Source organism: Strongylocentrotus purpuratus, unplaced genomic scaffold (genome assembly GCF_000002235.5).
Source record: "Strongylocentrotus purpuratus isolate Spur 01 unplaced genomic scaffold, Spur_5.0 spur5_scaffold_13, whole genome shotgun sequence".
NCBI lineage: Eukaryota > Metazoa > Echinodermata > Echinoidea > Camarodonta > Strongylocentrotidae > Strongylocentrotus > Strongylocentrotus purpuratus.
The window spans coordinates 29,340,917-29,367,888 of NW_022145598.1; the positions used below are offsets into that span (position 1 = coordinate 29,340,917).

General features: G+C 40.3%; 1 protein-coding gene across 5 annotated transcripts in view; it reads right to left on the reverse strand.

Annotated features, from left to right (window-relative positions):
- LOC752152 (hyalin) overlaps positions 1-26,972 on the reverse strand; it is a 76,543-nt gene that overhangs the window by 40,790 nt on the left and 8,781 nt on the right. For all 5 annotated transcript variants that reach the window (XM_030983304.1, XM_030983303.1, XM_030983305.1 and 2 more), the window contains 5 exons: positions 24,876-24,988; positions 22,821-22,888; positions 21,554-21,783; positions 20,815-20,889; positions 551-787 (listed from right to left, as the gene is read on the reverse strand). In XM_030983304.1, coding sequence (XP_030839164.1) covers positions 551-787; positions 20,815-20,889; positions 21,554-21,783; positions 22,821-22,888; positions 24,876-24,988 — 723 coding nt within the window. The remainder of the gene's footprint in view (positions 1-550; positions 788-20,814; positions 20,890-21,553; positions 21,784-22,820; positions 22,889-24,875; positions 24,989-26,972) is intronic.

Consider the following 26,972-nt stretch of genomic DNA (forward strand, 5'->3'; position numbering starts at 1 on the left):
GAGATATTGTGATAACGGTCAAACGGGACGGACGTACGGACGGACAACCCAAAAACATGATGCCTCCGGCACCACTTTCGGTGGCGGAGGCATAAAAAGATGTTGTAGTGCCCTTTAGGCGCCAAAACATGGGTCTGTCGGTCGTTGGCCTCTCTCTTTGAGCTGATATTTTTCAGTTTTGACTGCTTTAATTATTTTTTTCTTAGAAAAAAAAACGGTTTAAAAAAAAGAAAGCTTTTTTAAAAAGCCGACCGTAGATTTCAAGAGTTTTGGGTCGGTCGCAAAGGGCAATACAACATCTTCTTTTTTATTCCTTACATGTAGTCTTGCTGAAGAAAGCAAGCGAATGGTTACTCATATATAAGCCTCCAGACAAATGTATTTTTCAAAACTTTTTTTTCATTTCTTGTCATGTCTTGAATAATAAGGTTATATTAACATTTAACATCAATCCGTTTTATGAGACATTTCAACTGGCGTCAAAGAATGAGAAAAGGCAGGAATTCTATTTCATCCTTACCAGAAATCCCTTCTCATTAAAGTGACTTACCAACTACTGTTGCAACAATCACACACTCTGCTGTATTCCCTGAAGCGTCTGTGGCAGTGACCGTGATGTTGCGGCTTCCAATAGGCAACTGACCCGGAACAAAATCTGTTTCCACTGTAACCTCTCCTGAGTTATCTGTTGCCGTTGGACTAGTCCAGGATATGATCCCAAAAGCTGCCCCAGCCTCTGTCTCTGCCGTGACATCGTCGGGACAGACAAGGACAGGAGGTTCTTCATCTGAGTGATAGTAGCAAGAGGAAATGAACTCCAAATACTGAATACAAGTCATTTGATATCTGGTATATAATTTCTGAATTACTTCCTTAAAGGGAAATCCAACCCAAATAGACAACTACTAGTAATCTAAAAGAGAGCAGAAAAATCAGAGAAATCTGACTAAATATACGAAGGTTATGAATTTTTGAAACTTGTAATGACTATACGTATGGGTATTTCAAATTGGCTGCGGCAATAATGTCAATGTGATGTAATCCGAGACTACTTTCCCATCTGTTCCAACATATAAAGTGACTAAAAAAAAGTTCATTGCTCAGGAGGGTCTTGGCCTAGTCCATATTCTTTTTTAGAGGACCTAGCTATAATAACATGCTTATAAAGTAAAGGAGGAAGTTTTCAGCAACTTAAGCAAAATCCTATTTTTGGACTCTTTACTTCCTATTTATAAACATCTTTTTTTCAAATCGTGAAGCCAATACTATTATTTTTATTTTTTTTAAGAATCCCAGAAAATAATTGTTTCAGAGGTAGTTTTCGGCGGTATGAACGTACAGTCAATAGGGAGTGTTCGCCCGCTGATCTATAGCACGTGCGGCCAGAGCACATAATCCCCCGTACAGCTGAAAACTACACCTGCAGGTACGGTGATCAGAAATTGGAATCTTAACTAAACAGAGATATGGCGCTATAGTATCCAACTGCAGAGGTAGGATACATGCGGTGAAATACTTTATGCTTGCGATACTCAATAAATCTGACACAAAAACTTTAAAAATTACTTGAAATAGCTCATTTTATGGTACCCATATTCCTTTACAGACACGCGCAAGATATTCTGTTTTTTGTATCTAGACTATAGAGCTGATTAGTTTAAAGCTGTTTAACCTAACAGCTTTAAAGAAAATGTCGTTTATACGATGTTCGGACAGATACGAAGTCACGATTCATACATGTATGCAGGTCAAAGCAGGCTGCAGATACGAAGCCTGTATCTAGAGAGCAAGACATTTTGTGTGTGAAGGGATACGTCCTTATAACTAGACCGGGCACTGCTCTTTAAACGCTCAGTAGGGCCTACAGCGCATTTACGTATATGCGCTATGGCCCTACTGAGCCAGGCGTGGATCCAGGATTTCTTAGGGGAGGGGGCCCAACTTTTTTTTTTTTTGCTCCCAAAAATTTGAAAATCGCGCCAGCAGAAAAGTCGCTCAGTGGGATGGGGGGGGGGGGGGGGGGGGGGGGGGGGTTAGTGAGCACATTTTTTTTGGGGGGGGGGTCCTCGAAAATTTTAAAATTTGCACCCCTCCCTTGAGCTCCGGGGGGGGGGGGGGGGGGGCCCAACCCCCCAAAAAGGTAAAAATCGCGTGATTTTGCATGATTTTTTTGTCAAGGGGGGGGGGGGCCGGGCCCCCGGGCCCCCCCCCTGGATCCGCCACTGTACTGAGCATTTAAAGAGCAGTGAATCTCGAACGACCGCACCAAAATTTCCTGTGTGTGAATGATGTTGTATCCGGACACTTTTTGCCCAAAAAGCAATTATGTATACCGGTCCCTCTTTTTGGAATGGTTTGGATTCGGAGGTTAAGGAAGCACCATCGCTAAATTGCTTTAAATGCAAACTTTGAGTTTTCTTTTAAGTTCTTACATCTAATATAATTTGTTTGTCCTCCCCAGTCATACATTTAAATGCTAACAGACTAAAACTAACTAAACAACTGAGAAAATACAAACATTATTATAATAATCTGACTACCGGGACTAAATAATGGCTTTAACAAGAGAAACTGGGAAATACTACGAGCAACAGGACTGAAAGTGAAACACAGACAAAAACTAAACAAGACAATATCATTATCAAACTCAAACAACAGTGATAAACTGATACTGATAGTGATACATGCAGTGATAGTCTGATACGTCTTTAGTGATAATGTGTACATGTAGAATTTTGAGAGAAAAGTTCCTGCACGACTTTGTCATATAAAGGGCCAACTCTAGCTGGTACATCAAAATGGGTAAATGCCTAGCAGTATACACCCGTCGCTACCACACCAGTTTCACGGCACCTACATGCACACTACCACTACCAGCGGTGATCACACTTGCTCGTTCCCGATCCACCTGGGTCCTGGCTCATGCGTTATGAACAGGCTTAGCTAGACTAGTTTACTACAGTAAAACAGTTACAATACTCGAAGGATGAATTCCTCAATATTATATTTTACTTTACCCTTCGAGTGACAGTGGACCAACCAAAGTAAAACAAAATCAAAACTGTAAGAAAATGGAAGAAAGATTCCGGCTTCTTGGCTCTGACACTGCAGGATAAATAAAGCAGACGACCTGCCTGTAAAAACAGGTAGCATATATTGGCACGAGCTTTAGTGGAGTCATGAATATTCATTAGTCCCTACGTCACAGACGTGCGGCGTGCGTAGTGTGTCATATACACATGTACTAGTACACGAGTACGTTTGTAAGTATTAGTACATGTACGTTGCTCCGGAATGAAGAGAATCGCCATAGAGGACGAATTACTCCGTGAAGCCAAGTACGAACAGAGAATTGAAAGCAACTACACTCCCTAATCTAGCTAGTTTTGTAATAACAAATAGGTATTTTTTTCATAATATTTTACTCTTTCGTGGCTTCATACTAAGGAACTTTCAAAAAGATGATTTGTAGAAAAAAGGAAACTGAAGAAAAGAAAACATGTGCACCCAGCAGTTCAATGCAGTTCCTACCTACTAGGCCTACCTAAACCCACTTACAAAATATTACTTGCATGTTGCTTAAATAGTTGACAGCCACAATATTTAGTAAAATAATAGGCGTTTCATGTATTTTAATACTGGTAAGTTGCTCGATATGATTTGATTCGATATATATCTCATTAATAAAACCATCTAAAGGCTATAAGTCTCAAACATATCTTAAACCGAGTGCCAACAGCATTAAACCATGCCCCCAAATTTAGTGATTATTTTTTATATCGAAATACCGAGGTTTCACTGGTTTATTTAGCAACATGAAAATTGTAATACTATAATGTTCGAGTACATCACTTTGTATATGATTTGATCCAAGATATATGTCATTAATGAAACCACGCAAAGGCATTCTAGTCTCAAACAAACCATCACCATTAAACCGAGGGCCAACACCATTAAACCATGCGCCAAATTTAGTAATCTTCTTTTGTGTATCGAAAGACCGAGGTTTCACGGGTTTATTTAGGAAAATGGAAATTTAATACTAGTAAAATGCTTGATAACATCGGTCAGTATATGATTTGATCCGAGATATATATCTCATAAATGAAACCATCTAAAGGCTATAGTCTCAAACAAACCAACACCATTAAACCGAGTGCCAAAACCATTAAACCATGCGCCAAATTTAGTAATCTTTTGCGTATCGAAAGACCGAGGTTTTCCGGGTTTATTTAGGGAATTGGAAATATGATACTATAATGTTCGATTACATCACTCTGTATATGATTTGATCCGAGATATATCTCATTAATGAAACCATCTAAAGGCTATATAGTCTCAAACAAACCTGCACCATTTAACCGAGTACCAACATCATTAAACCATGTGCCGAATTTAGTAATCTTCTTTTGTGTATCAAAAGACCGAGATTTCCCGGGTTTATTTAGGAAAATGGAAATGTAATACTAGTAAAATGCTTGATAACATCGGTCAGTGTATGATTTGATCAGAGATATATCTCATAAATGAAACCATCTTAAGGCTATAGTCTCAAACAAACCAACACCATTAAACCGAGTGCCAACAACATTAAACCATGCGCCAAATTTAGTAATCTTCTTTTGCGTATCGAAAGACCGAGGTTTTCCGGGTTTATTTAGGGAATTGGAAATATGGTATTATAATGTTCGATTACATCACTCTGTATATGATTTGATCCGAGATATATCTCATTAATGAAACCATCTAAAGGCTATATAGTCTCAAACAAACCTGCACCATTTAACCGAGTGCCAACATCATTAAACCATGTGCCAAATTTAGTAATCTTCTTTTGTGTATCGAAAGACCGAGGTTTCCCGGGTTTATTTAGGGAATTGGAAATTTGATACTGGTAAGATGCTCGATAACATCACTAAGTCTGATTTGATTAGATATATATCTCATTAATGAAACCATGCAAAGGCATTCTGGTCTCAAACAAACCAACACCATTAAACCGAGTGCCAACACCATTAAACCATGTGCCAAATTTAGTAATCTTCTTTTGTGTGTCGACAGACCGAGGTTTCACGGGTTTATTTAGGAATATTGGAAATTTAATACTAGTAAAATGCTTGATATTAAACATCGGTCAGTATATGATTTGATTCGAGATATGTCTCATAAATTAAACCATCTAAAGGCTATATAGTCTCAAACAAACCATCACCATTAAATCGAGTGCCAACATCATTAAACCATGCGCCAAATGTTGTAATCTTCTTTTGTGTATCGAAAGACCGAGGTTTTCCGGGTTTATTTGGGGAATTGGAAATATGATACTATAATGTTCGATTACATCACTCTGTATATGATTTGATCCGAGATAATCTCATTAATGAAACCATCTAAAGGCCTTATAGTCTCATACAAACCAACACCATTAAACCGAGTGCCAACACCATTAAACCATGTGCCAAATTTAGTAATCTTCTTTTGTGTATCAAAAGACCGAGATTTCCCGGGTTTATTTAGGAAAATGGAAATTTAATACTAGTAAAATGCTTGATAACATCGATCAGTATATGATTTGATCCGAGATATATCTCATTAATGAAACCATCTAAAGGCTATATAGTCTCATACAAACCAACACCATTAAACCGAGTGCCAACACCATTAAACCATGTGCCAAATTTAGTAATCTTCTTTTGTGTATCAAAAGACCGAGATTTCCCGGGTTTATTTAGGAAAATGGAAATTTAATACTAGTAAAATGCTTGATAACATCGATCAGTATATGATTTGATCCGAGATATATCTTATAAATGAAACCATCTAAAGGCTATAGTCTCAAACAAACCAACACCATTAAACCGAGTGCCAACAACATTAAACCATGCGCCAAATTTAGTAATCTTCTTTTGCGTATCGAAAGACCGAGGTTTTCCGGGTTTATTTAGGGAATTGGAAATATGATACTATAATGTTCGATTACATCACTCTGTATATGATTTGATCCGAAATATATCTCATTAATGAAACCATATAAAGGCTATATAGTCTCAAACAAACCTGCACCATTTAACCGAGTGCCAACATCATTAAACCATGCGCCAAATGTTGTAATCTTCTTTTGTGTATCGAAAGACCGAGGTTTTCCGGGTTTATTTGGGGAATTGGAAATATGATACTATAATGTTTGATTACATCACTCTGTATATGATTTGATCCGAGATATATGTCATTAATGAAACCATCTAAAGGCTATATAGTCTCATACAAACCAACACCATTAAACCGAGTGCCAACACCATTAAACCATGTGCCAAATTTAGTAATCTTCTTTTGTGTATCGACAAACCGAGGTTTCACGGGTTTATTTAGGAAAATGGAATATTTAATACTAATAAAATGCTTGATATTAAAGATCGGTCAGTCTATGATTTGATCCGAGATAATGTCTCATAAATGAAACCATCTAAAGGCTATATAGTCCCAAACAAACCATCACCATTAAACCGAGTGCTAACACCATTAAACCATGCGCCAAATTTAGTAATCTTCTTTAAAAATTTGTGTATCGAAAGACCGAGGTTTCCCGGGTTTATTTAGGGGATTGGAAATTTGATACTGGTAAGATGCTCGATAACATCACTAAGTCTGATTTGATTAGATATATATCTCATTAATGAATCCATCTAGAGGCTATATTAGTCTCAAACAAACCAACACCATTAAACCGAGTGCCAACACCATTAAACCATGCGCCAAATTTAGTAATCTTCTTTTGTGTATCGAAAGACCGAGGTTTCCCGGGTTTATTTAGGAAAATGGACATGAGGGTCGCTATTCATAATGCGGAATGAGAGTCTCTATTTATAATGGTCATTATCTTTCATAAAGATGTTGTATTGCCCTTTAGCCAAAAAATTGGGTCGGTCGGGTTTTTTTCCCCTCCCTCTTTGGGCTGATATTTCTCAGTTTTGTAATTATTTTTATTTTGTATTCATTAAACATTTTTTTCTAAAAACATCCCACGGCTGTGGCGCTGATGCGGGGGGGGGGGGGGGGGACGCTACGTGACACCGAATATTTGTAGAAAACATTTATTGAAAACATTGAAAACGTACATTTCTGAACCAAAAAAGAAAAAGAAAAAAAGGCGTGCCCCAAATATGTACGTGAGCCATCATCCCAGTCCCCAGCCCCCCGCCCCTTAATCAGTCCGACCGCGCTGCGCCATTCGGCCCACCCTCCACGCAGTATTCCCTTGGTACAAGTATGTATTACCGACAATTCTCGTCCAATTAGTTCATAGATGGTGTAGCCTGTCTATGTTTCAAGGAGGGAGGGACAGTGGGGATGTGGCAGCGTTGCCATCAAGGGGCTGATCCAGGCGCGGATCCAGGGGAGCCGAGCGGGCCTTGCCCCCCCCCCCCCAAAAAAAAAAGAGAGAGAGAGAGAGAGAGAGAAGGAAAATAAGGGAAAGGGAAAGAGGAGAGAGAGTTTAAGAAAGAAGAGGCAAAATAAAAGTAAAGGAGGGAGAAGAAGGAGATAGGGGGCGAAAGAGTGTTACCTCCCCCCTCCCCCCATTAAAAAAATTAGAAAAAAGGAAGGAAAGGGAAAGAACAAATGAAAGAAGAGAAAAAGGGAAGGATAAAAAGAGGAAGAAGGGGGATATCAGTTGCAATTTTCCAGCCAACAAGTTGTGGATCGGGGGAGGGACCACAAGGCTGTTTCCTCTCCCCCCCCCCCCGCCCCTGCCAAAAAAAGAGAAGTGAGGTACAGGTAAAGAGGAGAGCTGAAAGGGCACAAAAATAAGGAAGAAGAAAAGAAAAGGGTGAAAAGAAGGGGAGATCAGTTGCGATTAAGCCAACAACGTGTGGATCGGCGAACCCAAACGAGAGAGAAGGAATGTAAGGGGAAGGAAAAGAGGAGAGAAAGGGAAAGAAAAAAAAGAGAGAAAGAAGAAAGGTAGGGGAGATCAGTTGCGATTTTGTCCCGCCAACAAGGTGTAGATCGGGCGGGGGGGGGGGGAGGGGCACTATAAATAAAACATGGTGTTTTTTCTAATTCGATACCGGTGATTTACAAATGTGTATAAATGACATACTTTTCCGAGAATTTTCCTCACTTTTTAGTAAATTATACTTTTTAAGGCATCCGTTTGTTGGAAAATGACAAATTCCTAAACTTAAAGTCAGGCAAGAAATATGATTATTTAGAGGCCTTAATAATAATAATAATAATAATAAAAACGTTACTTATAAAGCGCTTACCACCTTCATGTCAGAGCCCGCGAAATGGCGGGGCTCGGAGGCCTCGAGCTACCCCCACACTTTTTTTGAAAAAGTATATTAAAGAGAATATAGAAAGAAAGAAATAATAGTGTCCTGCGAGATTCACAAAATAATAAGGTATCAAAATATGCTCATCTGACCGTGATTAAATGCCTAAAACCCCTGAGCCTTCGAAGGCTCTGCCCCCTGAATTCCACCTAGGGCCCTAAGGCGGGCCCTTGGATGCTCATCTTTCGGTAATTTAATGCCTAAAACCTCTGAGCTTCTGGGGGCTTCGCCCCCTGGACCCCACGCCAATAAGTAACCTGCCAGTGTCACAAATAAGGTATCAAAATATGTTCATCTGGCCGTAATTAAATGCCTAAAATCGCTGAGTTTCTGGGGCTCTGCCCCCTCGACCTCACCAGGCTCCTTAATGCTTATCTGACCGGTATAAAATGTCTTAAACTCCTGAGCTTCTGGGAGCTCCGCCCCCTCGATCCCACGCTAATTAGGGTCATGCCAGTCTCACAAAAAAGGTATCAACATATGCTCATCTGACAGTAATTAAACGCCTAAAACCCCTGAGCTTCCGGGGACTCTGCCCCTATAACGAATGGCCCTAAGGCGGGCCCCTGAATGCTTATATCTGACCGTATTTAAATGCCTAAAACCCCTGAGCTTCCGGGGGCTCTGCCCCTGGACCCCACCTTGGCCACTAAGCCGGGCCCCTAGATGCTCATCTGACCGTCATTACATGCCCATACCCCATGAGCTTCCGGGGGCTCCGCCCCTTCACCCCCGCCGGGCCTTTGCCCCTAGACCCATCACCAATTTACGCTACGTTCTACCTGATCGTAAATACTGATCGTAAAAAGACCCCCGACCACTTTGAAAAACGTTTAGCGGGGCCGCATGTATGAGCCCGGATTTTTGTCTGCCCTCCAAACGTTTTTGCTCATTACACCACTGCTGGTCACCATTACGTTCCAATATTTGGCTCGCATAATTCCAAATTTTGGCCCCCCTTCTAAGAAATCCTGGATTCGCGCCTGGGCTGATCTATCATGTCCCTAATCCTCAGCAAAGGAAGGAAGCGACAGAGAGTGAAATTTGTTACCGTAAAGCATTATGCGAACGGTGGCGTTCCCTGTACTATTATGTCTTTTCAAAAATATATTTTTCTATTTAGCTTATAATATTATATGGAGACATCTTAATGATCTAGCTAATATTTCCCCCGCTCCAGTGATGAAAATCTTGCCCCCCCCCTCCTTCGACTGAGAGTCAAACTTGTGAAAATTTGATTTGGTGACAAGACGATATATTTTACAAGAAAACCACTTCAGCCCCCCCCCCCCGAAAATAAATATATTTGTCCGACATCTGAATGTCCGAGTCGTCGGTTTAATGGGGCTGGTGTTGGTTTGTTTGAGATTTAATAGCCTTGAGATAGTTTCATTAATGAGATATATATTGATTCAAATCAGACTTAGTGATGTTATCGAGCATCTTACCAGTATTAAATTTCCAATTCCCTAAATAAACCTGTGAAACCTCCGTCTTTCGATACACAAAAGAAGTTTACTAAATTTGGCGCATGGTTTAATGGTGTTCGCACTCGGTTAAATAGTGCAGGTTTGTTTGAGACTATAAAGCCTTTAGATGGTTTCATTAATGAGATATATTTCAAATCAAATCATATACTGACCGATTTTATCGAATATTATAGTATCAAATTTGCATTTTCCTAAATAAACCCATGAAACCTCGGTCTTTTGATACACAAAAGAAGATTACTAAATCAGGCGCGGATCCAGGATTTCTTAGGGGGGGGGGGGCCCACTTTTTTTTTTGGGGTCCGAAAAAAATCGTAACGACTCAGTCAGTCGCTAATTAAGCGGGGGGGGGGGGGGGGGGAAGAGGACACCTTTTTTTTTTGGTCTCGAAATTTGAAAAATTGACATTTTGTTCCGTTGGGGGGGGGGTCACCTTTTTTAGGTCAGCCATTGGCATATTTAAAAAAAAAAAAATTTAAATTAAAAAAAAAAAATAAATAAATAAATAAATCACAGAAAGGGGGGGGGGTTGCTCCAAAATACACACATAAAAAACCGAACGGGGGAGGGTCAACCCCCTAACCCCCTCCCACCCCCTTCCGTACGTGCCTACTCGTCTGAAAATAGTTTTTCCCCTCCCGCGCGAAGCGCGGAAGCTTTTACGTTTCATTAAATCATTAGAAAAAGAAGACGATTCGTTGTACAGTTTTTTACTCTTAATCCTCGTCTTAATTCATCCCCCTCTCCCGCGCAAAGCTCGGAAGCTTTTACGTTTCATTAAATCATTAGAGAAAGAAGACGATTCGTTGTAACGTTCTCGACTCTTAATCCTCATCTGAATTCAGTTTTCCCCTCCTCCCTCCCGCGCAAAGCGCGGAAGCTTGTACGTTTCATTTAATCATTAGAGAAAGAAGACGATTTCGTTGTACCGTTCTCGAAAATAATCCTCGTCTGAATACAACTTTTACGTTTCATTAAATCATTAGCGAAATAAGACGATTCGTTGTACCGTTATGACTTTTAATCCTTGTCTAAATTCAGTTTCCCCCCTCCCACGCGAAGCGCGGTAGCTTTTACGTTTCATTTAATCATTAAAGAAAGAAGACGATTTCGTTGTACTGTTCTCGACTCTTAATCCTTGTCTAAATTCAGTTTTTCCCCCGCTTCGACGTTTTATTAAATTTTTAGAGAATGAAGACGATTCGTTGGGGGGGTCACCTTTTTTAGGTCAGCCATTGGCATATTTTTTTTTTTTTAATTTTAAATTTAAAAAAAAAAAAAAAAATAAATAAATCAGAAAGGGGGGGGGGTTGCTCCAAAATACACACATAAAAAACCGAACGGGGGAGGGTCAACCCCCTAACCCCCTCCCACCCCCTTCCGTACGTGCCTACTCGTCTGAAAATAGTTTTTCCCCTCCCGGAAGCTTTTACGTTTCATTAAATCATTAGAAAAAGAAGACGATTCGTTGTACAGTTTTTTACTCTTAATCCTCGTCTTAATTCATCCCCCTCTCCCGCGCAAAGCTCGGAAGCTTTTACGTTTCATTTAATCATTAGAGAAAGAAGACGATTTCGTTGTACCGTTCTCGAAAATAATCCTCGTCTGAATACAACTTTTACGTTTCATTAAATCATTAGCGAAATAAGACGATTCGTTGTACCGTTATGACTTTTAATCCTTGTCTAAATTCAGTTTCCCCCCTCCCACGCGAAGCGCGGTAGCTTTTACGTTTCATTTAATCATTAAAGAAAGAAGACGATTTCGTTGTACTGTTCTCGACTCTTAATCCTTGTCTAAATTCAGTTTTTCCCCCCGCTTCGACGTTTTATTAAATTTTTAGAGAATGAAGACGATTCGTTGGGGGGGGGGGGGTCACCTTTTTTAGGTCAGCCATTGGCATATTTTTTTTTTTTAATTTTAAATTTAAAAAAAAAAAAAAAAAAAATAAATCAGAAAGGGGGGGGGGGTTGCTCCAAAATACACACATAAAAAACCGAACGGGGGAGGGTCAACCCCCTAACCCCCTCCCACCCCCTTCCGTACGTGCCTACTCGTCTGAAAATAGTTTTTCCCCTCCCGGATGCTTTTACGTTTCATTAAATCATTAGAAAAAGAAGACGATTCGTTGTACAGTTTTTTACTCTTAATCCTCATCTTAATTCATCCCCCTCTCCCGCGCAAAGCTCGGAAGCTTTTACGTTTCATTTAATCATTAGAGAAAGAAGACGATTTCGTTGTACCGTTCTCGAAAATAATCCTCGTCTGAATACAACTTTTACGTTTCATTAAATCATTAGCGAAATAAGACGATTCGTTGTACCGTTATGACTTTTAATCCTTGTCTAAATTCAGTTTCCCCCCTCCCACGCGAAGCGCGGTAGCTTTTACGTTTCATTTAATCATTAAAGAAAGAAGACGATTTCGTTGTACTGTTCTCGACTCTTAATCCTTGTCTAAATTCAGTTTTTCCCCCCGCTTCGACGTTTTATTAAATTTTTAGAGAATGAAGACGATTCGTTGTTCCGCTCTCGAAAATAATTTAGTTTCCCCCACCCGCGCGAAGCGCGGAAGCTTTTACTTTTAATTAAATCATTAGAGAAAGAGGAAGATTCGTCGTACCGTTCTCGACTCTTAATCCTTGTCTAAATCAATTCCCCCCCTCGACGTTTCATTAAATTATTATAGAAAGAACACGATTCGTTGTACCGTTCCCGAAAATTATCCTCGTCTGAATTAAGTTCCCCCTGCCTTCCCCCGCGCGTAGCGCGGAAGCTTTGACGTTTCATTAATTCATTAGAGAAAGAAGACGATTCGTTGTACCGTTCTCGACTCTTAATCCTTGTCTGAATTTCAAATATGTTCTTTGTCTATTCCCTTTTCTTCCTACGTCCTCTTCCTTTACACTCCTCTCTTTTTTGGCCGGCGTTTATTGGGGGACCACCCCGCCACCCCCTGGCTACGCGCCTGCTGTCAGATGAACATATGTTGATACCTTGTCCGCCCCGGAAGCTCAGGGGTTTAATGTTTTAATTTACGGTCAGATTAGCATTCAGGGGTCCGCCTTAGCGCCCTAGACGGGGTCCAGGGGGCCAGGCGCGGATCCAGGGGGGCCGAGCGGGCCTTGCCCCCCCCCCCCCCGCAAAAAAAAAAAAAAAAAAAAAAGAGAGAGAAGAAAGGAAAAGAAGGGAAAGGGAAAGAGGAGAGAAAGGGAAAGAAAGAAGAAGAAGAAGAAAAGAAAAGGGGAAGAAGGAGATCGGGGGGGGGGAGGGACCGAAAGGGCCTTGCCTCCCAGGCTGTTGACCCCCCCCCCCCCCCAATCAAAAAAATAAGAAAGAAGGAAGGAAAGGGAAAGAAAAAAGGAAAAGAGGAGATACTGGCGTACTAATAGGGGGGGGGGGGCTTTGGGGAAATCAAATTCAAACGTGGTTTATTTCTAATTCCACAACGGTGGATTACAAATAAAGCTGAAATGACATAATTTCCGAGATTTGTCCTCACTTTTTAGTAATATTATTATTATTATCAGGCTATTATTAAATTATACGTTTGTATATGTATTTGTTGGAAAATGTCAAATTCCTAAATTTACAGCCAGGCAAGAAATATGATTCTTGAGATTCCTACATGTCAGGGCCCGAGGTACGGCAGGGATCGGGAGCCTCGAGCACCCCCCCCCCCCCACTTTATTTGAAAAAGTATATTAAAGAGGAAAACAAATAGAATGAGAGCAAGAAAGAAAGAATAGTTAACTGCCAGTGTTAAAAAATGAGGCATCAAAATATGCTCATCTGACCGCGATTAAATGCCTAAAACCCCTAAGCTTCCGGGGGCTCTGCCCCCTGGATCCACCTAGGGCGCTACGGCGGGCCCTTAGATGCTCATCTGACGGTAATTTAATGCCTAAAACCACTCTTGTGGGGGGGATCCGCCCCCTGGACCCCACGCCAAATAGTGACCTGCCAGTGTCACAAAATAATAGGTATTACAAAAAATGATCATCTGACCTTAATTAAACGCCTAAAACCCCTGAGCTTCCGGGGCCGGACAAGTTATCAAAATGTGTTTATCTGACCGCAGGCGCGTAGCCAGGGGGGGGGGGGGGGGCGGTCCCCCCAAATCGGAAGAAGACGTAGGAAGTAAAAGGAGCAGACAAAGAAATTCAGACAAGGATTAAGAGTATAGAAAACGGTACAACGCATCGTCTTCTTTCTCTAATAATTTAATGAAACGTCAAAGCTTCGCGCAGGAGGGGAGGGGGGGGGGGGGGGGACTGAATTCAGACAAGGATTAAGAATCGAGAACGGTACAGTGAATCGTCTTCTTTCTCTCATAATTTTATGAAACGGAAAAGCTTTTGCGCGGGAGGGGGGAACCTGAATTCAGACGAGGATTCAGAGGCGAGAACGGTAATAATAATCTTTAATGAAACGTAAAAGCTTCCGCGCTTTGCGCGGGGTTGGAGGGGGAACTAAATTCCGACGAGGATTATTTTCGAGAACGGTACAACGAATCGTCTTTTTTCTCTATTGACTTAATGAAAATTAAAAGCTTCCGCGCGGGGAGGGGAGGGGGGAACCTGAATTCAGACGAGGATTAAGACTCGAGAACTGTACAGCCAATCGTTTTCATTCTCTCATAATCTTATGAAACTTAAAAGCTTCTGCGCTTCGCGCGGGAGGGGGGAGGGGACCTGAATTCAGACGAGGATTAAGAGTCGAGAACTGTACAGCCAATCGTCTTCTTTCTCTCATAATCTTATGAAGCTTAAAAGCTTCCGCGCTTCGCGCGGGAGGGGGGGGGGGGGACCTGAATTCAGACGAGGATTAAGAGTCGAGAACTCTACAACAAATCGTATTCTTTCTTTAATAGTTTAATGAAACGTCAAAGCTTCCGCGCTTCGCGCAGGAGGGGGGGGGGGGGGACTGAATTTAGACGAGGATTTAGAGTCGAGAACGGTACAACGAATCGTCTTCTTTCTCTAATAATTTAATAAAACGTAACATTTTTCGCGCTTTGCGCGGGAGGGGAAAAACTAAATTCAGGCGAGGATTAAGAGTCGAGAACGGTACAACGAATCGTCTTCTTTCTTTAATATTTTGATGAAACGTCTAAGCTTCCGCGCTTCGCACAGGAGGGGGAGGGGGCTGGATCAGTTAGACAAGGATTAAGAGTCGAGAACGGTACAACGAATCGTATTCTTTCTTTAATAGTTTAATGAGACGTCAAAGCTTCCGCGCTTCGCGCAGGAGGGGGAGGGGGGGGGGACTGAATTTAGACGAGGATAAAGAGTCGAGAACTATACAACGAATCGTCTTCTTTCTCTAATAATTTAATGAAACGTAAAATTTTCCGCGCTTTGCGCGGGAGGGGAAAAACTAAATTCAGACGAGGATTAAGAGTCGAGAACGGTACAACGAATCGTCTTCTTTCTTTAATAGTTTGATGAAACGTCAAAGCTTCCGCGCTTCGCGCAGGAGGGGGAGGGGGCTGAATCAGTTAGACAAGGATTAAGAGTCGAGAACTCTACAACGAAACGTCTTCTTTGTCTAATAATTTAATAAAACGTAAAATTTTCCGCGCTTTGCGCGGGAGGGGAAAAACTAAATTTAGATGAGATCAATAGTCGAGAACGGTACAACGAATCGTCTTCTTTCTTTAATAGTTTAATGAAACGTCAAAGCTTCCGCGCTTCGCGCAGGAGGGGGGCTGAATTTAGACAAGGATTAAGAGTCGAGAACTTTACAACGAATCGTCTTCTTTCTCTAATAATTTAATAAATAATAAAAAAATTCGCGCTTCGCGCGGGAGGGGAAAAACTAAATTCAGACGAAGATTTTGAGTCGAGAACGGTACAACGAATCGTTTTCTTTCTCTAATAATTTAATGAAACGTCAAAGCTTCCGCGTTTCGTGGAGGAGGGTGGGGAAAACTCGCCCCTCCCTGCACCGACCCCCCCCCCCCCGCATTACGTCACTGTTGGTCACCATAACGTACCAATATTTGGCTCGCATAATTTCAAATTTGGGCCCCCCCCCCCCTAAGAAATCCTGGATCCGCGCCTGCAGGGGGCAGAGCCCCGGAAGTTCAGGAGTTTAGGCATTTAATTTCGGTCAGATGAGCATTATTTTGATACCTAATTGTTACAATGGCAGGTCACTAATTGGCTTGGGGTTCAGGGGGCGGAGCCCCGGAATCTCAAGGGTTTTAGGCACTCAATTACGGTCAGATGAGTATCGAGGGGCCCGCCTAAGGGCTCTTGGTTGGGTCCAGGGGGCAGAGCCCCCAGAAGCTCAGGGGTTTTAGGCGTTTAATTACGGTCAGATGAGCATTTTTGATACCTTATTATTTGTGACACTAGCAGGACACTATTTGGCGTGGGGTCCAGGGGGCAGAGCCCCCAGAAATCAGGGGTTTTAGGCATTAAATGACCGTCATATGAGCATCTAAGGGCCCTCCTTAGGGCCCTAGGTGGAATCCAGGGGGCAGAGCCCTTAGGATTTTAGGCATTAATTTTAATCATGGTCAGATGAGCATATTTTGATACCCCATTATAATGTGACACTGGCAGTTAACTATTTTTTTCTTTCTCGCTCTCTTTATTTCTATTTCTCTTTAATATACTTTTTCAAAGAAAGTGTGGGGAGAGGGGCTCGAGGATCCCGATCCCCGCCGTTCCGCGGGCCCTGATATGTAGGCATCTCAAGAAGCATTTTCTTGCCTGGCTGTAAATTTAGGAATTTGTCATTTTCCAACAAACGCATGAAGTGAGGAAAATTATCTCATTTCAGCATTATTTGTTAACCACCGTTATGGAATTATAAATAAACCACGTTTGAATTCTATTTCTCCAACCCACCCCCCTCCCCTATCAGTATGCCAGTGCCCCCCCCCCCCCTCCGATCTACACCTTGTTGGCGGGAAAATTGCAACTGATATCCCTTACCTTTCTTCATTCTCCTTTTTTCCCTTTCCCTTTCTCTTCTTTTTCACTTTCCCTTCCCTTCCTTATCTCTCTTTTAGGTTTGCTGGGGGGGGGGGGGGGAGGGGAGGGGCACGGTCATTTTGGTCCCCAACCCGCTCCACACATTGTTGGCGGGATTAACCGCAACTGATCTCCGCTTCTTTTCTTCCTCTTTTTGTTCCCTTTTAGCTCTCCTCTTTTCCTTTTCCTTCCTTCTCTCTTTTTTTTAGCGGGGACGGGGGGGGGGGGGGGGGGGGAGAGGGGAGGCTAGGGTCTTCCCCCCCTCGATCCACAACTTGTTGGCGGGAAAATTGCAACTGATATCCCCCTTCTTTTCTTTTCTTCTTCCTATTTTGTCCTTCCCTTTATCTCCTCTTTATCTTTTTTCTTTCCCTTTCCTTCCTTCTCTTTTATTTTTTATTGGGGGGAGGCAAGTCCTCCCCCCCGATCTCCTTCTTCCCTCTTTTCTTTTCTTCTTCCTCTTCTTTTTTCCCTTTCTCTCCTCTTTCCCTTCTTTTCCTTCTCTCTCTCTTCTTTTTTTTTTTTTTTTTTGCGGGGGGGGGGGGGGGGGCCAAGGCACGCTCGGCCCCCCCCCCCCTGGATCCGCGCCTGTACTAAATTTGGCGCATGGTTTAATGGTGTTCGCACTCGGTTAAATGGTGGGGGTTTGTTTGAGACTATAAAGCCTTTAGGTGGTTTTATTAGTGAGATATAATATATCGAATCAAATCATATACTGACCGATTTTATCGAACATTAATAGTATCAAATTTCCTAAATAAACCCGGGGACCTCGGTCTTTCGATACACAAAAGAAGTTTACTAAATTTGGCACATGGTTTAATGGTGTTGGCACTCGGTTTAATGGTGAAGGTTTGTTTGAGACTGGAATCCCTTTGCATGGTTTTATTAATTAGATTATCTCGGATCAAATTATATACCTTGTGATGTAATTGAGCATCTTACCAGTATTAAATTTCCATTTTCCTAAATAAACCCGGGAAACCTCGGTCTTTCGATACACAAAAGAAGATTACTAAATTTGGCGCATGGTTTAATGGTGTTGGCACTCGGTTTAATGGTGTTGGTTGGTTTGAGACTAATATAGCCTTTAGATGGATTCATTAATGAGATATATATCGAATCAAATCATATACTGACCGATTTTATCGAATATTATAGTATCAAATTGGCATTTTCCTAAATAAACCCATGAAACCTCGGTCTTTTGATACACAAAAGAAGATTACTAAATTTGGCGCATGGTTTAATGGTGTTCGCACTCGGTTTAATGGTGATGGTTTGTTTGAGACTAGAATGCCTTTGCGTGGTTTCATTACTGAGATATCGGATCAAATCATACACAAAGTGATGTACTCGAACATTATAGTATTACAATCTTCATGTTGCTAAATAAACCAGTGAAACCTCGGTATTTCGATATAAAAAAAAAAGATCACTAAATTTGGGGGCATGGTTTAATGCTGTTAGCACTCGGTTTAAGATATGTTTGAGACTTATAGCCTTTAGATGGTTTTATTAATGAGATATATATCGAATCAAATCATATCGAGCAACTTACCAGTATTAAAATACATGAAACGCCTATTATTTTACTAAATATTGTGGCTGTCAACTATTTAAGCAACATGCAAGTAATATTTTGTAAGTGGGTTTAGGTAGGCCTAGGTAGGTAGGAACTGCATTGAACTGCTGGGTGCACATGTTTTCTTTTCTTCAGTTTTCTTTTTTCTACAAATCATCTTTTTGAAAGTTCCTTAGTATGAAGCCACGAAAGAGTAAAATATTATGAAAAAAATACCTATTTGTTATTACAAAACTAGCTAGATTAGGGAGTGTAGTTGCTTTCAATTCTCTGTTCGTACTTGGCTTCACGGAGTAATTCGTCCTTTATAGCGATTCTCTTCATTCCGGAGCAACGTACATGTACTAATACTTACAAACGTACTCGTGTACTAGTACATGTGTATATGACACACTACGCACGCCGCACGTATGTGACGTAGGGACTAATGAATATTCATGACTCCACTAAAGCTCGTGCCAATATATGCTACCGTAAAAACATTGCGATCGTTATCGATATCGACACGCGTACGCAGATTAGTCTTGTCAAAATTCCGCTTTACGTACGTACAAACGCAAACGTACACTGCCGATTAAATATGCATGCCCTTCGATTATTTTTTGTAAACATACACGCATGAAAGTCAGGCTAAATTTGGCGTCTACTGTAGTATTGCGTTTTTCTGATTGGTTGAAAGTAGAAGTATAGGGTGGTAATAGAATTGAGAAAATGACATTATCGGCATTCACTCTCCGGCTTTTTTTTGGCTACGCATTCACCAAAAACACCATATTTAAAAAAAATGTACATAGTCACATGTTTGCAAATGTCTTGCTCTTTCAATCAAATACCCTTTTTTTCAATTTCATAATCAGTTTAACTATAAACCAAAGAATACGGTATACTATTTTAGTTTTAAGTCTGCAAACCTCCCCGAAAATGAATCAGTCATGTAACTAAATGGTCGGGCCACGCCCACGCCGAGAGACAGGAACAATTTCCGTAATAGTATGCTAATTCAAGTAAAATCATTATACGATATAGGGTCTAGTATTAATAAATAATAAATAATATGGTTATTTATATAGCGCCGGTATCCGCCAGGTTCTGACGCTCATGGCGCTTTACACATATTACCCTGGTCGTAGCCGAGCTGCCAAAGTAACTAGCGCTCAAGCATATCAGGTACCCATTTACACCTGGGTGGAGAGTGGCAAATGTAGATTAACGTCTTGCCAAAGGACATTAGTGCTGCGGCGGGATTTGAACCCCGTACCTTGTGATCTGCAGTCGGGTGACTTATTATTACTCTCAATTATTTGTGCAGAAGCGACGAAAGGAAGAAGGGTGACACTAAATTATTAAGCAACCAAACAATAGGCCTACATTATCGTGGCTGCCCACAATAATGTTGTTACAGCCACCATTACAGGCACGTAGCCACGGGGGGGGGGGGGCACGTGCCTCCCCCCCCCCCCCCCCCCCCAAAAAAAAAAAAAAAAAAAAAATCCAAGATCGGTCGAACTTTTTTAGACCCCTTTTTTAACCTCGATCGATTACATGTATGTGCCCCCACAAAAAAACATCAAACTCTGGCTACGTGCCTGCACCATTGACAGTACATAATTATGATTGTCAATGGCAGTATAACGGCCTTCTCGCTGGCAGCCGACGATGTACCTCGAGCTAGCTCCAGCCTATGTACTGGCAAATTAAGCTGTACTTGTGTAAATTTTGCTTGTATAATATTGTCAGGTTAAAGCCGGGGTCAGTAGGGTCTCTGCCTTGGGTAAATGTCAGTTACTCTATCTGATTTCCCAGAATATGCTATAAATTATATATAGCATATATTATATGAATTTTGAGTGAATGAACTCATTAAATAGGAGCCTATAGGCTACATATTGCAGCACGACTCAAAACTTGGAGGAAAAAAATATTACGGGCGATGGAAGGAATGCAGAAGAAATGTTAGAAAAGTTGGATGAAAATTCTTAGCGTACCTAAATTTCTCCTTGTACTGTCTTCCTTATTGTGACATAACTTCAAAAAGATCTCCAAAAATTAAGGTCTCGGTCGGAAATTGAGCCCATTTTGTCCAACGGCAGAACGTTCAAATTATGCAATATATATCAGTATGCCATGTATGAAACAATAAGGCCTTACAATTCGGCTGTGCCAGGCCTACGCTAAATATCTGCACGAAGGAATATCGATCACGGAGGCGGGTTGCGTGATATGATCGGCTCCACTCTTTTATATACGCAGCACAATTACCAAAATACAGCTAGCCTCTCAAACCTCTCAGCATAGTTTATTTATTTTATTTATTACGGAAAAGGTATCATTGAACATTGTTTTCTCCCCAACCACATGTGCACAAAATGCGAGGAAGAGAGACGAATGGTATTAGTGTCAAAATTAACATCTATCACAAACCTGGAGTTTTTGTGGAAGGAGCAATCGTTGTTGCGGGTGTTTCAGTGACTGTTGTTGTTTCGACGTCAACAGAAACTGTTGATAGAAATAAAATACACCGTTATTATAATCATACTTTAGGGGCATTACAGCAACATAAATTCATGACCGAGGTCAGAATGGACTCGCCTTCTTCTTCTTCTTCTTCTTCTTCTTCTTCTTCTTCTTCTCCTCCTTCTTCTTCTTCTTCATTATCTCCTTCTCCACCTAAACCTCTTCCTCTTCATCCTCGTCCTTCTCCTCGTCCTTTCATCATCTTTCACCTCCACCTCCCCGCCATCGACGTCCTCTTTCTTCTTATTTTTCTCATTCTCTCTCTCTCTCTCTCTCTCTCTCTCTCTCTCTCTCTCATCTCTCTTTCTCTTTCTTGTACATAATTATTTCCCATTAACACCGTAAACATAATAAGTCGTCAGCTTAGCATATATTGTATTATGTGTTTTAATAAACATAACCAACAAAATAGAAACTTTGTATTGCAAACATCAGCTAACATACAGACAGTATCTAATATAAATCCTGAACTACGTATACGACGTGTGAACCATAATATATATATTGTTTTTCTACGTGTGTACCTAAGATGTGTACAGTTTTCAGTATTGGATTCATTTAACATAACATGGTAGAACATTCAGGCACATGCTAAAAATACATGGGTCATTAAAAAAAAAGAATAAGGAAAACATGAGCTCCTTACCATCTGTCACCGAAAGTGTCGTCGAATCGACCCCGAGTGTGGTGAGGTCGCCATTGTCGTCGGCAATCTGAATGATCTCCTTAATGGAGACTTCGACCTGTCCTCTGACCGAGTTGATCTGGTCATCGATGCTCCCGACACCCGATGACATCGTCGTCGAACCCGTGACTGTCGGCGCTGTCGGCGCTCGTATCAGGTTGATGGTGAAGTTCACGATGACACTCCCTTGACTGTAAACATATCAAATCAGACCTTTTTTTGTATAAATGCTCTGCTCTTCAAAATTTGCCCAGTGATGAAATCCACCAGCTGGAACTAGTTAGCACGCCTGTATTTTGTTATTCTATCCCCCATTTCTTACATTCAATCTTTCCCCCTTCAATCCCAAACAGCTTAAAAACTGTGGCAGCTTAAAAAAACATATCAAATTGTTACTTTTGAATTCGTAAGTGTAATGCACATCTATACTCATAGTATATGTTCAAGGACGGGAGTCACAGTCGGAAAAAATAGTCTATTTTTTCCCCGACTGTGACTCCCGACCTTGAACACTTTATTCTAAAACTCCCTTTTCTCTCTTCTCATTCTCCTTCTGACCCCCATTCTTTACCTTCTCTTCCTAAGTTCATATTTCTCTTCTTTCTTACACCCATCATCCATATGACTTCATTGTTTTTGTCTGTATACTTTGCTTTTAATTATTATACCTCTACCTTACTATGAATGACACTGTGTCAAAATTATTTTGAGGAACTTAAATTCTACAAGCTATGCTTCTTATTAAGTTCCTTTTTTTCACATGTAATTTCGAAATTATTTAGTGTCATACAAACTTATCCTGTGTAGATGTCTTTATTGTACACGAATGTCAATTTTGTAAATATGCTATGTTTTGTTAATGTATTATATTTTTTCATGTGAAATAAAAGAAACTAAACCATAAAAAAACAAATCTCTCTCTCTCTCTCTCTCTCTCTTTCGCTCTCTCTCTCTCTCTCTCTCTCTCGCCTTGTAGCGTATTATCCAAAACAGCCCTTTCCCCCATTTAATTTGTTTCCAATAACGTTGTCATTTTACATCCTTCTTTGCTAACTGAAGAGCGGTAGGCCAAATTAGAAAATAAATCTACATATGAATCATCTTCATGGTGGGGGGGGGGGGGGGGGGGGAGGGCATTGAAAGCAATCACTATCTAGGATACGGCATGGAACAATTGCCCGAATTCATGAATTATATTATAATCAGTGCATAATAACTTCCGACTTACGTGAATCCGTTGACAACTGTACCATTGTAGATGTCACTTAGATCGCTGTTCAAAAACACTGCATCCATCTATACCAATGATTTTTTTTTTAAGGAAAAAAAATAGAGAGATGAGAATAGAGATATAAAGAGAGAGAGAGAGGGGGGTGTATGGGCAGGGCCGTAGCAAGAGTTTGATGTTTGGGGGCACATACATGTAATCGATCGACGTCCTGGGGAGGGGTCTAAAAGGTTCAACCGATCTTATCAATACTCGCTACCCTAAATAGGTACGAAAATCTCGAAATTCGCGAGACGAGGTAATTTTCACTCTCTCGGGTCGTCACTACAACTTCCGGTATAGAGTCCCATCCCGCTGGCGCTAGCGCCTGTGTTCGCTGTGCAGAGTTTTCACGCACGCTAAAAGACCAAAATTATTCCAGAAAAAGTATTTGGGATAGCCTGTGGCATAACCATCTGGATCAATCTGCTCCTTATCGAAATGTCTCGAACAAAGCCGCGATTTTTTGGTCAAATTCACTTTGTCCTTGCGGCGAATCAAGCGCAGCCATGTCGCTCGTGTTCCAGCTTCGGTGGGAAATTTCACCCAAGTCACGGCCTTCATCCACCCCCATTTTTCAGGGTTCTTACGCTTGGAATCATGAGCCCAGCACTGTGCAGCCTCACAAAAGAAAACCATCGTCACTGATGTCAAAAGACGCAAAAAACAACGAATGAAATGTTCAAATAAACGTTGAAATATTTGCGAAAAAAAAAACAAGACCGAGCAGACGACATATTCGGTGCATACACGTTGTGTGGCGACGGCGTTTTACGTTTGCGCTATCGCGCCTAGTAATATAGCGCCTGCACAGGAAGCTGTAATGTCGAAAAGCTATCCCATAATGCAATGCGCGTTTTCAGGATTTTCCCCGGATCTCGGCAGAATCGCTATTTGGGGTAGCGAGAAATTTGTTTGATTTTTGTGCACTACTAAATGTCTAATCACTTTTGTTAAGTTAATATTAATAATATACCGAGATACTGGCCAAAAGTAGAGGGAAAAGATATCTATACAACAACAAAATTATTTTACACACTACATTACTCAATAAAATTGATATTAACTTGAAGGTATTTTTATTATACATCTTTTGACATCACTGAGATCCATGGTAATTTAAGGTTTTACTTATAGGTTATCTTTAAAACTCGATGTAAACACACCAGACACGTCCTCAATACACATGTGGGCAAAACTGTCGTTTTTGTGGAAATCAAATCAATTCCTTTGGGTTGCTAGAACTTTTTACTGAAAAGAAATATAAGCTGATCCTTCGCACAGGATATTATCCTTGTATTTCGGCCCTCCGCTTAAACTGAATAAAGTGTATTTACACGACCCAGTCCCTCGTGAGTGCGTGGAATTTGAAGCCCGAACCCTTGGCAACCCCCCCCCCCCCCAATGCCTACTCTCACTTCGAATAAGAGGGGTGCCGTATTAACATTACGCCGCCATCACTATAAATGATGTTCAAATAATATTGTTTATTCGAAGATGTTTGGCAATATCACATAAAAATACATGAAACTAAGGTTTTTTCAAACTTTTGTTTGAGATTATCATTTAAGTTGAAGAATAGTAAAACCATTCTCTCTTATAGTCTTATTATAGCTGGGGAGGGGTTTAGAGGGGGAATTTAACAAACAAGCAACAAAAAATCGGACCACTGTCAGGTCAAACCAATTGTTAACCAATTCAAAACTTGTCTTGAGACACATTTGATTTTTGATGATTAACTTACTCTGTTCACATTGATGTGTATTTCATATGTATTGTAATTTGTAGGTTTATTTACACTTTTTGTTTTGTTTAATATGTGATCGTTTATCAGTCTATTTTGTTGTTATAGCGCTTAGAAACTTCGGTGGTAAGCGCTTTATAAGTAACGTTTTAAATATCATTGTTATTATTATTATTATTATTATGCAGAAAAACTCTTTGTCTCATCCCGAGCATAATTACACAAACACACACAAAGAAACAAAAGGATGGACCTGCGTCGGATCCACTAACCGTGTTTGTGAAGGTTTGAGAAAGCTCTTGGTATTGAGGCGATAATTCGTTGTTGTAGGCAGGAACAAAGGCTCGATTCGATAACTTCACTGTTGCGTCCAGTTCTACTCCAACTGCAAAAAGAATGGGTAAAGCTCTCAAATTATTCACTGGTTCATGATTTGTAGCGTACAATGTATGTCAGAAGCCCGAAAGAATCTCTCTCTATCTCTCTCTCTCTCTCTCTCTCTCTCTCACACACACACACACACACACACACAAAAGCATTCCCTCTGTATATTATTATTATTATTATTTTATTTGGCAAATCAAGTCACATAATACAACAATATAACAAACATGAATTGAGATTAAAAAAATCAATAGAAAGCATATATAAATATTGCAATAGCAGGTGCATCCGGTCGAGCTGCCCGGGTATGGAAAAAGTTAACCAAATAACTGTGATCCGCAGACCTTCCTCCCCACACCCGACTAGATGCACCTGATATTGGTTAAAATAAAGCTTTAAAAAGAAAAGATAGATGAGAAGAAAATGGAGGAAAGAGGGAGAAAAAGAAAGGAAAAAAAACATTGCATGACAATTTTTTTTAAAGTTGTGATTTCATGACAGGTATGGTAACATATTATTACTGTTAATCATTAACACCATCATCACGTTGTAAAACATAAATATAATATCATTATCATTATCGTTATTAACATTATTACTACTACCGTTACTATCATGATTATTATGATTATTATAATTTGTATCATTGACATCAATATTTATATTAAAACATCAACAACAAAATTAATTTTCATTGAGAATACAATTTCAACAACAACCAGTCTCGAAGCTATTGCACGATCATAATATGTACAGATAAAGGTAAGCCCTATATCATGTTTATGAAAATATTAAGATTCAGTAATACAATTTTGGAATGGTTTGGAATGGTTAAAATGGACTGTGTATTGTTTCAAATAAATATCATTATTGTTTCATATTATATAATGAAAAATGAAACACAAATTATACGGTATACATCACAGGTGGTTATTATGTGAATCATTTATAGAATTGAAGGATTATTTATATTCTATAAATGACTATAAACAGCAGCAATTAAACAACTAGCAATAAGAAAGCATAAACAGCATTAAAAGATCACACTGTTACAAATATGTATAAGCATATTCGTCATTATTATTAACATCATTTATATTATTGTTATTGCAATCATTATTATTGCTACGATTATATCATATAACTTTTACAATCATTATTAATATTATTAAGGAATATAATGTATAATACAACATGAATAAATATGGAATCATATATATATACAGATTTACAAGCCAGAGTTCAACACCTTCAAGTGGGAGCACCAAGTGCCAATGTGAGTCAATAGTACATCGTTACGAATATGTTGAGGAAGTGTGTCCCACAATCTGGGAAATGAGTTAATGGCTGACGAACGCAGACTTTCAGTTCGAGCGAACAAATGTTTGAACTTCAGGTCGGTACTATACCTTGGGTTTACATTTATGGCGCTATTTACACTATCGCAGGATACATACATAAACAAACATTTGATAATGAATGTGATCAAAGTGAACTTCCGACGAGACTCAAGAGATGACCAGCGGAGGCGTCGCAACCTTTCCTCGTATGACATTTCCATTCTTCTTTGTTTAAGGATAATTCGGGTCGCTCTACGTTGAATACCTTCAATCTTACCGATTAAATTTTTCGTATACGGGGTCCAAACCGGTAGACCATACTCGAGTATGGGTAGAATAAGAGCTTTGTACAGACAAAGTGTAGCGTGGGAAGAGAGACCGGATGAAACACTAGAAAGCAGCCCAAGGAGCCGGTTGGCTCGTGAGACAATGTAGTTGACGTGACTATCCCAAGATAAGCGGTTATTTATCATGACACCTAAATATTTGGTCTCAGTTACTACATCAAGAAGAACGCTATTGATGCTGTACTCGGGAATACCTGGATTCTTAGCGCATGATATCCTCATGACTTTAGATTTTGAAGCGTTGAGACACATCTTGTTGTCTTGGCACCACTGATGAATGCTATCGATGTCATTTTGG